This window comes from Salmo trutta, chromosome 5 (assembly GCF_901001165.1).
Source record: "Salmo trutta chromosome 5, fSalTru1.1, whole genome shotgun sequence".
In the NCBI taxonomy this organism is placed as follows: Eukaryota; Metazoa; Chordata; class Actinopteri; order Salmoniformes; family Salmonidae; genus Salmo; species Salmo trutta.
This window is the reverse complement of record NC_042961.1, coordinates 58,051,171-58,069,055: the sequence shown is the minus strand read 5'-3', so window position 1 is coordinate 58,069,055 and position 17,885 is coordinate 58,051,171. Positions and strand designations below refer to the sequence as shown.

General features: G+C 46.6%; 1 protein-coding gene across 1 annotated transcript in view; it reads left to right on the top strand.

The window, feature by feature from the left end:
* Positions 1 to 17,885, top strand: part of LOC115194646 (rho GTPase-activating protein 6) — a 122,700-nt gene that overhangs the window by 85,830 nt on the left and 18,985 nt on the right. Inside the window, exons 2-3 of the mRNA XM_029754506.1 lie at positions 2,693 to 2,764; positions 17,416 to 17,501. Coding sequence (XP_029610366.1) covers positions 2,693 to 2,764; positions 17,416 to 17,501 — 158 coding nt within the window. The remainder of the gene's footprint in view (positions 1 to 2,692; positions 2,765 to 17,415; positions 17,502 to 17,885) is intronic.

Below are 17,885 nucleotides of genomic sequence, written 5' to 3'. Positions count from 1 at the left end.
CCCTAAACCTAACCCTAAACCTAACCCTGAACCTAACCCTAAACCTAAACCTAACCCTAACCCTAACTCCCAATGTTCCCCCACACTCTCCAGACCAGACTGACTTGCAATATGAAGACAGAACAGTCACAATAGGCCCATGCAACCCAGGGTTTGATGCCAGCACAAATCAAATCAAATCAAATGTATTTATATAGCCCTTCGTACATCAGCTGATATCTCAAAGTGCTGTACAGAAACCCAGCCTAAAACCTCAAACAGCAAGCAATGCATGTGAAAGAAGCATGGTGGCTAGGAAAAACTCCCTAGGAAAAACTCCCTAGAAAGGCCAAAAACCTAGGAAGAAACCTAGAGAGGAACCAGGCTATGAGGGGTGGCCAGTCCTCTTCTGGCTGTGCCGGGTGGATATTATAACAGAACATGGTCAAGATGTTCAAATGTTCATAAATGACCAGCATGGTCAAATAATAATAATCATAGTAGTTGTCGAGGGTGCAACAAGCACGTCCGGTGAACAGGTCAGGGTTCCATAGCCGCAGGCAGAACAGTTGAAACTGGAGCAGCAGCACGGCCAGGTGGACTGGGAACAGCAAGGAGAAACCCTAACCCTAATTCTAACCCTAAACCTAACCCTTAACCCCAAATTAGCCTTTTTCCCCACAAGGCTTCTGGTCCACACAAGGATAGCAAAACCAAAAACACACACACACACACAACAAGTTCACAGCACATAGGAACACACACACACGCATACACACACCCTCACACGGAGTGTTGAAAGCACCCAGCGATTAGCTCTGGCATGTGGAGAGTGCAGGAGGAGTCGTGGTGGAATTACACTTTAATTTCCTGTAGTCATGTGAATTTGACCCTTCCTAAACCCCTGACACACACACACACACACACACACACACACACACACACACACACCTCTCCACATGGGGATTTGACTGCTCGGATTACTTCAATTTCAGAGTCTTCCACACTCTAATCCCGTCAGCCCTTTTTCCCAACAAAAGGATGAATTTGTCCCTAGATACTGATTCAGGGTCAGTTTTGTGGTTTTCCCATTAGTGGTGAGGGTTTTGATTCTGGGGGGTTAAGCTGATCCTAGATCTGTGCCCTAGCCCCGTCATGTTGAGAGAAACAAATACAAATAAATTCAGGTCTTGGAAGTTCAAGGATTCTGCAACAAAACAGCAAGGCTGTGCCTCCCCTCTCTCACACCAAAACACACACACACACACACACACACACACACACACACACACACACACACACCACACACACACACACACACACACACACACACACACACAGCCAGTACAGGAGGCTGTGGCCTGTACAAACACAGCCAGTACAGGAGGCTGTGACCTGTACAAACACAGCCAGTACAGGAGGCTGGGGCCTGTACAAACACAGCCAGTACAGGAGGCTGGGGCCTGTACAAACACAGCCAGTACAGGAGGCTGGGGCCTGTACAAACACAGCCAGTACAGGAGGCTGGGGCCTGTACAAACACAGCCAGTACAGGAGGCTGTGGCCTGTACAAACACAGCCAGTACAGGAGGCTGGGGCCTGTACAAACACAGCCAGTATAGGAGGATGGGGCCTGTACAAACACAGCCAGTACAGGAGGCTGTGGCCTGTACAAACACAGCCAGTACAGGAGGCTGGGGCCTGTACAAACACAGCCAGTACAGGAGGCTGTGGCCTGTATAAACACAGCCAGTACAGGAGGCTGGGGCCTGTATAAACACAGCCAGTACAGGAGGCTGGGGCCTGTATAAACACAGCCAGTACAGGAGGCTGGGGCCTGTACAAACACAGCCAGTACAGGAGGCTGGGGCCTGTACAAACACAGCCAGTACAGGAGGCTGGGGCCTGTACAAACACAGCCAGTATGTTGTAAAAGGTATATTCTTAGTAAGGTCTGAATTGAGGAAGAGACGTGCATTCAGGGACGGGACAAATCTAATGAAGGCAATTTAACTTGGCGCAGTGGGTGGTGTGTGTGTCTGTGTGTCTGTGTGTATGTGTGTGTGTGTGTGTGTGTGTGTGTGTGTGTGTGTGTGTGTGTGTGTGTGTGTGTGTGTGTGTGTGTGTGTGTGTGTGTGTCTGTGTGGTTGTGTGTATGTGTATGTGTGTGTGTGTGTGTGTGTGTGTGTGTGTGTGTGTGTGTGTGTGTGTGTGTGTATGTGTGTGTGTGTGTGTGTGTGTGTGTGTGTGTGTGTGTGTGTGTGTGTGGTGCGTGTGTTTTGTTATCTCTTGTTTGGTCTCCACTCGCGTGGGTTATTCTTGCTAATATCTTGCTGGTTTACATCTGTGTTTGTTTAGAGTCGTTTATGGTTCCTTCTTTACACAGAACGGTTAATGGTGGGAGCGGTTGGAGTAAACGCAACATTACCAAGGAAACATCCCAAATGGTACCTTATTCCCTACGTAGTGCACTACTTTTGACCAGCGCCCATGGGCATAGTGCACTATGTATGGGATAGCATACCATTTGGGGCGTAATTTCAAATGAACTACAAATACGACACAGATCATAGAGATCTCTGTTAAAAACATCAACAAGCAAACAGTACATTGTCATTCACCCTTAGAAACAAACACCCTGTTTTCTTACATTGAAATAATAAATACAATTAAATCAATAAAATTAACAACGTGTTTTGTTCCCTTTTTATAGAAATCCGCAAGAGGAGGAAATCCCTCAGACGGAGGTTTGACTCCTCCAAAGAGAAGAAAGAGAAAGAACGAGGTAAAGTACACACGCACACACACACGCACACACGCGCGCGCACACCCACGCGCGCACACCCACGCGCGCACACACACAGGCACACGCACACGCACAGACGCAGAAGGGCACACGCACGCCCACACAGACACACACAGACACACACGCACAGGCACACGCACGCACGTACGCACACACACACACACACAGACACACACGCAGACACACACACAACAAGCACTCTAACCCTAGTCCAGCCTATGACTAAGCACACCAACCCTAGTCCAGCCTATGACTAAGCACACCAACCCTAGTCCAGCCTATGACTAAGCACACTAACCCTAGTCCAGCCTATGACTAAGCACACTAACCCTAGTCCAGCCTATGACTAAGCACACTAACCCTAGTCCAGCCTATGACTAAGCACACTAACCCTACTAAGCACATCAACCTAGTCCAGCCTATGACTAAGCACACTAACCCTAGTCCAGCCTATGACTAAGCACACTAACCCTAGTCCAGCCTATGACTAAGCACACTAACCCTAGTCCAGCCTATGACTAAGCACACTAACCCTAGTCCAGTCTATGACTAAGCACACTAACCCTAGTCCAGCCTATGACTAAGCACACTAACCCTAGTCCAGCCTATGACTAAGCACACTAACCCTAGTCCAGCCTATGACTAAGCACACCAACCCTAGTCCAGCCTATGACTAAGCACACTAACCCTAGTCCAGCCTATGACTAAGCACACTAACCCTAGTCCAGCCTATGACTAAGCACACTAACCCTAGTCCAGCCTATGACTAAGCACACTAACCCTAGTCCAGCCTATGACTAAGCACACTAACCCTAGTCCAGCCTATGACTAAGCACACTAACCCTAGTCCAGCCTATGACTAAGTACTCGTCTTTAAAACTGAAGAGTACTGTTCATACCTCAGAAGGTCAGATAAAGCAGAGTATTTAGTTACTTTATCTGTGTGAGACAGACTAACCTCCGTTGACGTAAGGTAAAGTAGATCCAATTCTCCTTCTATACACTGAGTATTCCCTACATCAGGATGAGATAAGGGCCACAATTAGTGACCATGTAAACCCTGGTCTCTCTTTGAGAGAGGCCGATTTAAGGGTGCAACCAAATCTGCAGCGTTCAACATTTGCATCAATAGTACGAATTTTCCAGCAAAACAACAGGTGAGATGTCTGGTCAATAAACAAACAGGGTACACACACAGCTTTGCATAATGTAAAGTACTGCAAAACTGTGGATTTACTGTATTTTAGAGAGTAACGAAGATGGACGCCAGGCATCCTGCACATACATTCATCTTTGTGGATGAAGCTGGATTCAACCTGGCAAAAACACACCGCGGGGGAAGAAATGTGATTGGACAGAGAGCAACCGTGGAGGTCCCAGGCCAGAGAGGAGCTAACATCACAATGTGTGCAGCACTGTCCAATGATGGTTTGCTGTTACACAAACCACTCATTGGCCCCTACAATACAGACAGGCTCGTTTACTTCCTGGATGACCTGCATAATCGACTTGTGCCAGTGGAGGAGAGAGGGGCAAGAAACTCCCCTACCTTCGTTGTTGTGTGGGATAATGTGGCATTCCACCACTCTGCTGCAGTCAGACTGGTTTACTGCACATCCCAGGATGTCAGTACTATTCCTGCCTCCATACTCCCCCTTCCTAAACCCCATAGAGGAGTTTCTCTCTGCGTGGAGGTGGAAGGTTTATGACCACCATCCACATGACCAGATGTCCTTACTGGATGCCATGAATGCGGGGTGTGGAGACACTTCTCCTGAAGACTGTCAGGGTGTGGAGACACTTCTCCTGAAGACTGGCTGGGTGTGGAGACACTTCTCCTGAAGACTGGCTGGGTGTGGAGACACTTCTCCTGAAGACTGCCAGGGTGTGGAGACACTTCACCTGAAGACTGCCAGGGTGTGGAGACACCTCTCCTGAAGACTGCCAGGGTGTGGAGACACTTCTCCTGAAGACTGCCAGGGTGTGGTGACACTTCTCCTGAAGACTGCCAGGGTGTGGAGACACTTCTCCTGAAGACTGCCAGGGTGTGGAGACACTTCTCCTGAAGACTGCCAGGGTGTGGAGACACTTCTCCTGAAGACTGCCAGGGTGTGGAGACACTTCTCCTGAAGACTGCCAGGGTGTGGAGACACTTCTCCTGAAGACTGCCAGGGTGTGGAGACACCTCCTGAAGACTGCCAGGGTGTGGAGACACCTCCTGAAGACTGCCTGGGTTGGACTAGACATTCCAGAAGATACTTTCCAAGATGCATCGCCAGAGAAGACATACGATGTGATGTTGATGAGAACTTGTGGCAAAATGCAGGAGAGAGGGAGAACTAGAACCCTCACAGTACTGTACAGTATGAGTGATTATACTATACATGTTGATGAGAACTAGAACCCTCACAGTACTGTACAGTATGAGTGATTATACTAGACATGTTGATGAGAACTAGAACCCTCACAGTACTGTACAGTATGAGGGATTATACTAGACATGTTGATGAGAACTAGAACCCTCACAGTACTGTACAGTATGAGTGATTATACTAGACATGTTGCTGTTTGTTTGTAGTTACTATTGCAGCCCTGGAATTTCAGGAATTTGTTTTATGTTTCAACTTTTTATTTTTCACAAGTAAATTACTATATGCAAAGATGTAGAAAAAATATAAGCTATTTGAAGCAAATTTCTGTATTTCTGATTCATTCTAGTTCCATATACTTTAGTACAGTCAATAGTGAAAAGGTGTTATTCTTATTCTATAATGAAATACTGATTTATGAGAAAAATCATTCAAACTTCAAAGAGAAAAGTTCATCATTTATGTAATGGTCCCTGGTAGTGTTTTTTAGGTCAGTGTGTTATGAGTGACTGTCTGCTTTCTGAGTGAGCGCTGTTGCCGGTGTTCTGGTCCAACGAGCTTATTTTGAGACATGTGTGAAGTGTTTTGGTGGTTTGAGTGAGTTTTGGAGGTGAGATTAGCTGTTTGGCCAAGATGCATGTTGGTAATGCAGACTGTGAAGTGTTTTGGTGGTTTGAGTGAGTTTTGGAGGTGAGATTAGCTGTTTGGCCAAGATGCATGTTGGTAATGCAGACTGTGAAGTGTTTTGGTGGTTTGAGTGAGTTTTGGAGGTGAGATTAGCTGTTTGGCCAAGATGCATGTTGGTAATGCAGACTGTGAAGTGTTTTGGTGGTTTGAGTGAGTTTTGGAGGTGAGATTAGCTGTTTGGCCAAGATGCATGTTGGTAATGCAGACTGTGAAGAGTTTTGGAAAAGGGGCTTCAGTATTGACCGATGCTTGTTAGCAATTGAACAAAAACTGTAAACTGCAACCCCCATCCCCCTTTTGCCCTGAGCCTCAATTCGTCAGAGCATAGACTCTACAAGGTGTCGAAAGCGTTCCACAGGAATGCTGGTCCATGTTGACTACAATGCTTCCCACAGTTGTGTTAAGTTGACTGGATGTCCTTTTGGTGGTGGACCACTCTTCATACACACGGGAAACTGTTAAGGGTGAAAAACCCAGCAGTGTTGCAGTTCTTGATACAAACCGGTGCACCTGGCACCTACTACCATACCCTGTTCAAAGGCACTTCAATCTTTTGTCTTGTCCATTCACATTTTACATTACATTTTAGTCATTTAGCAGACGCTCTTATCCAGAGCGACTTACAGTAGTGAATGCATACATTTCATAATTTTTTTTCTTTCTTTCTTTCTTTTCTTTCTTTCCCCGTGGGAATCGAACCCACAACCCTGGTGTTGCAAACACCATGCTCTACCAACTGAGCTACAGGGAAGGCTACCCTCTGAATGATACACGTCTCAATTGTCTCAAGGCTTAGAAAAATCCTTCTTTAACCTGTCTCCTCCTCTTCATCTACACTGATTGAAGTGGATTTAACAGGTGACATCAATAAGGGATCATAGCTTTCACCTGGATTCACCTGGTCAGTCGATGTCATGGAAGAGCAGGTGTTCCTAATGTTCTGTCCAATTAGTCACACAGTGTGTGTGACCTGTCAAATGATCAGCCACTGTTGTCGCACAGTAGCTCCAATACGCATCCTTTATTCATTGGCTAGTAATTGACAGATGTGAAATTGCTGTGTTGACGATAGTGAGCTCGATCTCAACCACAAGAGGCAAGTGGCTCTTTATAGTGTAAATGATCCACTGTTGCAATGTTTTGTCTGTAGTAGACATTTGTAAACACTGCCTCCAGAGTGCATGCACACTGACACACTCTCATAAACATGGGTAGGATTAATTAGGCTAGCCAGGACAGAACAGGTCCAGCTAGACAGTGTGTTGTATTAGGCTTACACCAAAGCAGTAGTCAGCCAATCTGTCAGCTAGCTACACAGAACAGGTCAGGGCTAGGGCCAGCCTGTTGTGTTGTTTTACCTTGAGTTGGGGTTAGCCAACCCACCTGTTGATTAAGCTAGCTATCTAGGCCAGGGCAATGACTAGCCTGTTGATTAAACAGAGAATGGCCAACATGTTGTCTTTCTTACCCCAGAACAGTGGCCAGCCAATCTGCCTAGGCTAGCTACCCAGGACAGGCAAGGGCAGTGGCCACCCAATCTGCCTAGGCTAGCTACCCAGGACAGGCAAGGGCAGTGGCCAGCCAATCTGCCTAGGCTAGCTACCCAGGACAGGCAAGGGCAGTGGCCAACCTTTTGATGTACCTAGAGAAGCCTGTCTGTTGTTAGGGCCCAGCTAGCCAGTCTGTTAATGTACCTAGAGAAGCATGTATGTTTATAATGGACTAAATGTTAAAATCCTGTTGCTGCAGGATTACTTAGCTGTGACATGTACAGGTCAAATTAAGATCCTACATCTGCAGTGTTCTTTCTCTCGTTTATTCATGCAAACTGTATTTGGCGCCTGCTGGTAGCGATACAGTGTGGAGAGGAGGGTAGTGATACAGCAAGAAGAGGAGGGTAGTGATACAGTGTGGAGGGGAGGGTAGCGATACAGCGTGGAGAGGAGGGTAGTGATACAGCGTGGAGTGGAGGGTAGTGATACAGCGTGTAGAGGAGGGTAGCGATACAGCGTGGAGAGGAGGGTAGCGATACAGCGTGGAGAGGAGGGTAGTGATACAGCAAGAAGAGGAGGGTAGCGATACAGCGTGGAGAGGAGGGGAGCGATACAGCGTGGAGAGGAGGGTAGCGATACAGCGTGGAGAGGAGGGGAGCAATACAGCGTGGAGAGGAGGGGAGCGATACAGCGTGGAGAGGAGGGGAGCGATACAGCGTGGAGAGGAGGGGAGCGATACAGCGTGGAGAGGAGGGTAGCGATACAGCGTGGAGAGGAGGGAGCGATACAGCGTGGAGAGGAGGGGAGGGTAGCGATACAGCGTGGAGAGGAGGGTAGCGATACAGCGTGGAGAGGAGGGTAGCGATACAGCGTGGAGAGGAGGGTAGCGATACAGCGTGGAGAGGAGGGTAGCGATACAGCGTGGAGAGGAGGAGAGCGATACAGCGTGGAGAGGAGGGTAGTGATACAGTGTGGAGTGGAGCGATACAGCGTGGAGAGGAGGGGAGCGATACAGCGTGGAGAGGAGGGTAGCGATACAGCGTGGAGAGGAGGGGAGCGATACAGCAAGAAGAGGAGGGTAGCGATACAGCGTGGAGAGGAGGGGAGCGATACAGCGTGGAGAGGAGGGTAGCGAAACAGCGTGGAGAGGAGGGGAGCGATACAGCATGGAGAGGAGGGTAGCGATACAGTGTGGAGAGGAGGGTAGTGATACAGCAAGAAGAGGAGGGTAGTGATACAGTGTGGAGAGGAAGGTAGCGATACAGCCTGGAGAGGAGGGTAGTGATACAGTGTGGAGAGGAGGGTAGCGATACAGCGTGGAGAGGAGGGTAGCGATACAGCGATACAGCGTCTCCCCACTGGAAGACAGAGGAAGGGGGACGGGGGTAGGTTGACCTCAGGTCTCCCCACTGGAAGACAGAGGTAGGGGGACGGGGGTAGGTTGACCTCAGGTCTCCCCACTGGAAGACAGAGGTAGGGGGACGGGGGCATGTTGACCTCAGGTCTCCCCACTGGAAGACAGAGGTAGGGGGACGGGGGTATGTTGACCTCAGGTCTCCCCACTGGAAGACAGAGGAAGGGGGACGGGGGTAGGTTGACCTCAGGTCTCCCCACTGGAAGACAGAGGAAGGGGGACGGGGGTAGGTTGACCTCAGGTCTCCCCACTGGAAGACAGAGGAAGGGGGAGGGGGGCATGTTGACCTCAGGTCTCCCCACTGGAAGACAGAGGTAGGGGGACGGGGGCATGTTGACCTCAGGTCTCCCCACTGGAAGACAGAGGTAGGGGGACGGGGGTATGTTGACCTCAGGTCTCCCCACTGGAAGACAGAGGAAGGGGGACGGGGGTAGGTTGACCTCAGGTCTCCCCACTGGAAGACAGAGGTAGGGGGACGGGGGCATGTTGACCTCAGGTCTCCCCACTGGAAGACAGAGGTAGGGGGACGGGGGTATGTTGACCTCAGGTCTCCCCACTGGAAGACAGAGGAAGGGGGACGGGGGTAGGTTGACCTCAGGTCTCCCCACTGGAAGACAGAGGTAGGGGGACGGGGGCATGTTGACCTCAGGTCTCCCCACTGGAAGACAGAGGTAGGGGGACGGGGGTATGTTGACCTCAGGTCTCCCCACTGGAAGACAGAGGAAGGGGGACGGGGGTAGGTTGACCTCAGGTCTCCCCACTGGAAGACAGAGGTAGGGGGAGCGGGAGAATCTATCAAATAGCGCACCTCTAACTTTGTACAGTACTAATGCAATTAGTAATGCAATTAGTTGAGCAATTTAGTTTGTTTCTTGTTTGAAGTGCAATAGTGTAATAATCAGGTTCTCTTCTTTATAAGTGTGTTATTCTATTTGTGTATTTGTGTGATATAGGATTTGTGCAATTTAGTTTTATTTGTGTGTTTTTTGTTAGCAATAGGGTAATAGTGTAATAATTCAATTCTCTTTCATATTTGTATTTTTATACTACAATTTGTTTCTATTTGTCTTTGTTACTTTTTTTTTTATAGTTATGAGTCTTATTTTTGTATATATATTCATAAAGTTTTAAATGTTATGATTATTTATTTGTGTTGTTCCAAATGTCTGAATAAAAATTACAGTTAGTGCAGAATGGTGCTTTTTTGGGGGGAGTGCCCTGAAGGGGGCGTTCGCCCAGGGAGCCATACAAGCTATAACCGTCACTGCTCTTAGCAGTGTTGGAGAGTAGAGAACTACATATAGTTCAACTAGTAATTTAACTACATTTTGCAGAAGCTTGGTGGTATTTTAACTACTAAAAACACTACCAAGATTTGAATTTAGTTAACTACTTTTTTTGTCTTTCTTGAGTAAGGCAGCTCCAAAATTCACGTGTTTCTGCCTACCTCAGTGCTTTCTGTGGGGGTGGGGCTAGCCAGCAGAAAATACAAAGCGTTGAACCTGTTTTCTATCATGATTGGCTCAGTTTTCTGTCACTCATGGGACAGTACGTCATCCCCTATTCTAAGGTTAGAGCTTGCCGTGTGAAGTAATCTGCTGTTGGGATGGCTTTATGTAGGCCCTAACAGTGTGTGGGCACCACTTGTCACCGTTATAGTGTAATTCATGTATTGTTTAGTGGTGTGTTGTTGCTTTGCTGGCATGCATCCCACATTTTTTTTTGCCCCGCCAAGAATTACATGCTAAAATAGCCACTGAACATCCCAGTAATCAAGTTATTTTGTTTGTTTTCCACCTCAGTTTCTAATTTGATTCATTTTGTCTCATTGCTGGCCTGAGTTGAACTAGCTATCGTATTGTTAGCGAAGTCATTCATGGTTTCCATCGCATGAAGATATGTTGTCATTTATAGACCATCCCTTTATAAAGGACTGGACACGATGTAAAGCTCAGTCATAGTGCCGCAGAGACCTATATTCCCCTGCTGCAGAGTTCCAGGAATTAAACTGTAGTATTCTAGTAATAGTTTCTCGTAAAAGCTGTCGTTTATCATAACAGGGACACACATCTGCTTTGTGTGCATACATCCGTTGTAGTTTACAGCCCAAGCCTACATGAGCTATTTGAGCTGATATTAATACTATCTATCCCACAGAGTCTTCCCAATGATGTTTCCTCCAATATACATTCATCATATTGCTGGCCTGAGTTGAACTAGCTACCATATTGTTAGCGAAGTCATTCATGGTTTATCATAACAGGGACACACATCTGCATTGTGTGTATACATCCGTTTATCTGTCAAACTCTGCAGGGGGGTCCAGAATGTAGCTACTGTAGCACAGCCAACTGTCAGTTACCATAGGCCTACAGAGCTAGCTTATCGTCCTGTAATTCAAATGAGGACAGCTACTAGCTATTAGCCAGTTAGCAAGCTAGCTTATTAGACAGTTAGCCACCTAGCCCGCTAGTCAACAAGCCACATGCTGGCTAATTAGCCAGTTCGCTTGTTAACCAGTTAGCCTGTCAGCTACTGTAGCTAGCCACTGGCCCTCATCCGAACAGTGGCACCTGACAAGAGGATTTAGCTAGTTGTGTGCCAACCCATCTGGTACCTTTGATGTACCTACCCACACCTGTCCATGGCTTTCGTGTACTGTACCTTTGGACCGGCTTCAAGTAAAGGATGAGATGGGTGATATGATAGCGAGAGATAGATAGAGAGACAGAGAAAGAGAGAGAGAGAGAGAGAGAGAGAGAGAAGGAGAGAGAGAGAGAGAGAGGAGAGAGAGAGAGAGAGGAGAGAGAGAGAGAGAGAGAGAGAGAGAGAGAGAGAGAGAGAGAGAGAGAGAGAGAGATGTAGAGCTTTACTTCTGGGCACAGTCTGCTGTGTGTGTGTGTGTGTGTGTGTGTGTGTGTGTGTGTGTGTGTGTGTGTGTGTGATGAATGTCAGCCCCTTAAAACCTCTCTGGTATCATTGGGACGCTAGCGTCCCACTTCGACAACAGCCAGTGAAATTGCAGGGCGCCAAATTCAAACAACAGAAATCCCATAATTACAATTCCTCAAACATACAAGTATTATACACCATTTTAAAGATAAACTTCTTGTTAATCCAACAACAGTGTCCGATTTCAAAAAGGCTTTACGGCGAAAGCACACCATGCGATTATGTTAGGACAGCGCCTAGCCACAAGAAACCATACAGACATTTCACAGCCAAGGAGAGGACTCACAAGTCAGAAATAGCAATTAAATTAATCACTAACCTTTGATGATCTTCATCTGGTGGCACTCCCAGGACTCCATGTTACACAATAAATGTTTGTTTTGTTTGATAATGTCCCTCTTTATGTCCAAAAACCTCCGTTTTGTTAGTGCGTTTAGTTCAGCAATCCAAAGGCACAAAGCGCGCTCTCAACACCCAGACGAAAAGTAAAAAAAGTACAATAAACGTTCGTAGAAACATGTCAAACGATGTTTAAAATCAATCCTCAGGTTGTTTTTGTCATAAATAATCAATAATATTTCAACCGGACAAAAGCTTCGTCAATAGAAAAGGAGAAACAAGAAAGGTGCGCTCCCGATCACACGCTGGCTTCATGTCTGGAAATGTCCACTGTCCACTCATTGAAAGTGCTGTATCGCCCTCATTTTTCAGAGTAAAAGCCTGAAACAATGCCTAAATACTGGTCACATGTATAAGAAGCCATAGAGATCGTGAACTTGGTCCTAAGTCTTTGTATGGTGGATAGGCTTTCAATGGAAAAACAGCCTTTCAAAATAATAGTACTTTCTGGATGGATTTTCCTCAGGTTTTCCCCTGCCATATCAGTTCTGTTATACTCACAGACATTATTTTAACTGTTTTGGAAACTGTAGAGTGTTTTCTATCCGAAACTACCAATTATATACATATCCTAGCTTCTGGGCCTGAGTAGCAGGCAGTTTAATTTGGGCATGCTTTTCATCCAAAATTCCGAATGCTGCCCCCTACCCTAGTGAAGTTTTAACAAGGAATCAGCACTTTAGAATCAGTAGAACAACCACAGGCCTTACGGTTAGATATAAAGACTTTACAGAGAACAGTCAACACAGGTAGGGCTGGCAGGTTCTTCATATTGTCTAACTAAACACTTCTGGTTTGTCAGAAAGCAGAAGGCAGGTTTAAGCAAGTCAACACTTGCTCCAAGACATTATGATGTCTTATCTAAAAACATTAGGGCTGCTTAATGGGGGATATGTAGACAAAGGAGACTGGAGGAGCATAGGCCTAAGTATGGGGGCAGGTGGGGGTGTTACCATAGAGCTACAGTTCTGTTATTGTAAAGGTATATCGTTGGATTCGAAACCTCACTCCCCAGCTTGAAACATCTATGTTCACGTCTCCTTATGTAGCATAATTGGCTAAGATGTTTGTCAAGCGGGCGGTCATGTGTGTTTGCGAGGTAGAGGATCCCTGGTTGGAGCCCAGTGAGGGACTGGGACAAGGACTGGGACAGGGACAGGGACTGGGACAAGGACTGGGACTGGGACTGGGACAGGGACAGAGACAGGGACAGGGACAAGGACAAGGACTGGGACTGGGACTGGGACAGGGACTGGGACTGTGACAGGGACAGGGACTGGATCAGGGACTGGGTCTGGGACTGGGACAGGGACTGGGACTGGGACAGGGACTGGGACTGGAACTGGGACTTGGACAGGGACTGGATCTGGGACTGGAACTGGGACTTGGACAGGGACTTGGACAGGGACTGGATCTGGGACTGGGACAGGGACAGGGACAGGGACAGGGTCAGGGTCAGGGAAGTAAGCTATACTGTTAGTTAAGCAAGCACAGTGACACCTGTTATACTGTGTTTACGGTTGAGTTGCCTTGCTGTCTGTCTTCTAGCTGTGACTGTAGGATACATCTCAAATGGCACCCTATTCCCTATATACCGCACTACTTTTGCACATTGCCAATATGGCGCTGGTCAAATGTAGTGCACTATATAGGAAATAGGGTGCCATTTGGGACAGCCATGGTTGTTTGACTAATAGGATGTATCCTAATCCACTTGTAACCTCCTCTCCCCGTCACTCTTTACGACCTAGGGAGATTACAATGCTAGGCCAGAACTCACACAGCAACATGGTCCCATTCAAATGTGTAAAAATAGTGACATTTAACGCTTGTATGTATATGTCACTAGCGATGACATACTATATACCGTGACATTAAAATAATGCCATTTTACTGTTGTGGTTTATTGACACAAAAATACTATATGTCACCAGAACCATGTACATGGAGAGAGTGACCAACTTTTAGAATTTAGAATATTGTTCTATTTCTTAACATTCAGTTCCATGGTATTGGTTATTGTTAATGGTGAGCTAACATGGCTGCCGTAGAATGTTGCAGTGTCATGTTAATTAATGCATCATAATGTAGAACCCTTAAAGTCCCACCTGTCTAAATACATGGCTCTGTCACCAATGGTGAGGGAAAACACAGGAATATCCAACAGATATCAATGTTCCTCAGATCTGTGAGTTTAAACTGAAAATAAGGAGGGTATTTAGGGGAAGGGGTTGTTTATGGATGGGGTCAAAGTGTAATACGTAGGGCAGTGGCCACCGTCACCGACGGTTCTTGTGCTACACCCCCCCCTCCCCAACCTCCTGCTACGGAGGTGGCTCAGGCTCCGGCCTTACTCCCCAACCTAACCTCTCCACTCCAAACGCTCCCCATCATAAGCACGGGGAGTTGGCTTAGAGCTCACCCTTTGCCCAGCCAAACTACCCGTGTGCCCCCCCCCAAAAAAAAACAATTTGGGGGCTGCCTCTCGCACTTGCCTCTCGGTGCTTATAATGCCTCATAATAGCGCCGCTCCACCTTGGCTGCCTCCAGCTCCTCCTTAGGTTGCCGGTACTCCCCAGCCTGGTGCCAAGGTCCTGCCCCATCCAGAATCTCTTCCCATGTCCATGACTCCACAGAGCTCTGCTGCTGCTCCTTCCTCCGCTGCTTGGTCCGTTTGTGGTGGGTAGTTCTGTCACGGTTGTCGTAAGGATTGGACCAAAATGCAGCGGGAATATGTATACTCATCTTCTTTTTAATAGGCAGAAAGAAGGAAAACCGAAACAAAACACACGTATACAAAAATAACGACGATAACAGTCTTGCCAGGCACACAGCTAAACAAGAAACAACTACCCACAAAATCCCATAGAAAACACCCCTCTTAAATAGGACCTTTCTTCCAGGGGGGTGCCGGGAAGAAAAGTTACACATTTAGATTTTTGAGTGCAATCGCCCTTTAAATGGGCATCTGGCCCTTTCATTGCGCATCTAGCTAGTGAGGAATGTGCCATTTAATGGCTGCTGATAATTTCACGGCAAAGTTGGAAAATAACAACTAATAGATATAAATGATACAGTGCCTTCGGAAAGTATTCAGACCCTTTGACTTCATCAATCTACACACAATATCCTATAATGACATAGCAAAAACAGGTCTTTAGAATTTTTGGTTAATTTATATAAAAAATAAAAACGGAAATATTACATTTACATAAGTATTCAGACCCTTTACTCAGTACTTTGTTGAAGCACCTTTGGCAGCGATTACAGCCTCTAGTCTTATTGGGTATGACGCAACAAGCTTGGCACACCTGTATTTGGGGAGTTTCTCCCATTCTTCTCTGCAGATCTTCTCAAGCTCTGTCAGGTTGGATGGGGAGCGTTACGGCACAGCTATTTTTAGGTCTCTCCAGAGATGTTCGATTGAGTTCAAGTCCGGGCTCTGGCTGGGCCACTCAAGGACATTCAGAGAATTGTCCCGAAGCCACTCCTGCGTTGTCTTGGCTGTGTGCTTAAGGTCATTGTCCTGTTGGAAGGTGAATTTTCGCCCCAGTCTAAGGTCCTGAGTGCTCTGGAGCAGGTTTTCATGAAGGATCTCTCTGTACTTTGCTCCGTTCATTTATGCCTTGATCCTGACTAGTCTCCCAATCCCTGCTGCGGAAAAACATCCCCCAGCATGATGTCGCCACCACCAGGCTTCACTGTAGGGATGGTGCCAGGTTACCTCCAGGCGCCACGCTAGGCATTCAGGCCAAATTAGTTCAATCTTGGTTCCATCAGACCAAAGAATCTAGAGGTGCCTTTTGGCAAACTCCAAGTGGGCTGTCTTGTGCCTTTTACTGAGGAGTGGCTTCCGTCTGGCCACTCTACCAAAAAAAAAACTGATTGGTGGAGTACTGCAGAGATGGATGTACTTCTGGAAGGTTCTCCCATCTCCACAGAGGAACTCTAGAGCTCTGTCAGAGCTCCCATCGGGTTCTTGCTCACCTCCCTGATCAAGGCCCTACTCCCCCGATTGCTCAGTTTGGCCGGGGTCCAGCTCTAGGAAGATTATTGGTGGTTCCAAACTTCTTCCATTTAAGAATGATGGAGGCCACTGTGTTCTTGGGGACCTTCAATGCTGCAGACATTTTTTGGTACTGTTCCTCGACACAATCCTGTCTCGGAGCTCTAAGGACAATTCCTTTGACCTCATGGCTTGGTGTTTGTTCTGACATGCACTATCAACTGTGGGACCTTATATAGACAGGTGTGTGACTTTCCACATCATGTCCAATCAATTGAATTTACCACAGGTGGACTCCAAAAGATGATCAATGGAAACAGGATGCACCTCAGATACATTTCGAGTCTCATAGCAAAGGGTCTGAATACTTATGTAAATAAGGTCATTTTAATACATTTGCAAACATTTCTAAAAACCTGTTTTCGCCTTTGTCATTATGGGGTATTGTGTGTAGATTGATGAGGATTTTTATTTATTTAATACATTTTAGAATAAAACTGTAACGTAACAAAATGTGAAAAAAGTAAAGGGCTATGAAACCATTCTGAAGACACTGTATACTTACTCATGATATACTTCTGCCAGGTAAGCCTACTTTGCAGTTAACATTTCATTTAGAAGGTTTTTGGGGAATGTATTTCTGTCAACCCACAAGATGGTTATCACATCAATTGGCTACACACAGACAGACAGGGGAAATATTTCTGGAGATTAATTGGCTAATATTATGTTAGGGTTTGGCATTTTAAGCCAATAGCGGCTGATACCTGTGGGATTTGTTTATGACAGTTTCTGTTAAACACGTGAAAATTCCATGTACTTTCAGAATTGTTTCGCAAGCTACTTATAGGTGGTCTGCCGAGCTACTGGTAGGCGATCAACCTGTGGGAAACCACTGACATAGGCCATTACTGGGCCCCAATCCCCATGGGTAGAATATATGGTTCCCACCATAGTAATGTTGCTGTTGTATGTATGGCTATTTAACCCTCAAAACACAGGGGAAGATAGATGAAACACCTTCCTGTTTGTGAGTAGTGGAGATGAGATGGGATTAGAATGGGTGGAGGGAAGGAGAGGAATGTTGATAGTCTCAGGGAGGAAGGGAATTACAACTTGTTAAAAATAAGTATCCCTAATGTAAGACTGTTTCTCTCTCTCTCTCTCTCTCTCTCTCTCTCTCCTTCCCCATCCCTCCCTCTCTCCCTCTGTCCCTTCTCCTTCCGCCCTCCAACCCTCGTTTTTCCTTCCTTCTATCCCTTCCCTCCTCCCCTCTATCCCTTCTCTCCCTCCCTTCACCTCTCCCACAGAGACAGCCGCCAAGGCGTTTGGTATAACCCTCTCCCAGGCGATAGCCAACGACCGGGCGTACAAGCAGCGCCAGGATGCTCTGAAGGTTGGTTGTTTTCTACGTTAGATTGATTTACTGTAAAGTGTGAAAAAATACAGTAAAAACTCAGCAGTGGGTCTAGATCCAGGTGAACAACTAAGTATCCAAAATAAAGTAAAAATATAAAATAAAACTCCCGCTAGAAAAAACAGAAGAACAACGTTTTAAAGGGATAGCCCTTTTTCTACTTACCCAGAGTCCAGTATGAAGGAAGTTGAAGGTAGTTTCGCGAGCCAATGCTAGCTAATGTTAGCTCAATGACTGGAAGTCTACCGGAACAGCTAGCATACTGGCTCGCGAAACTACCTTCAACTTCCTTCATACTGGACGCAGAGACAAAACAAATGGTAGCAATGAGTTTATCTGACTCTGGGTAGGAATAAAATGGGT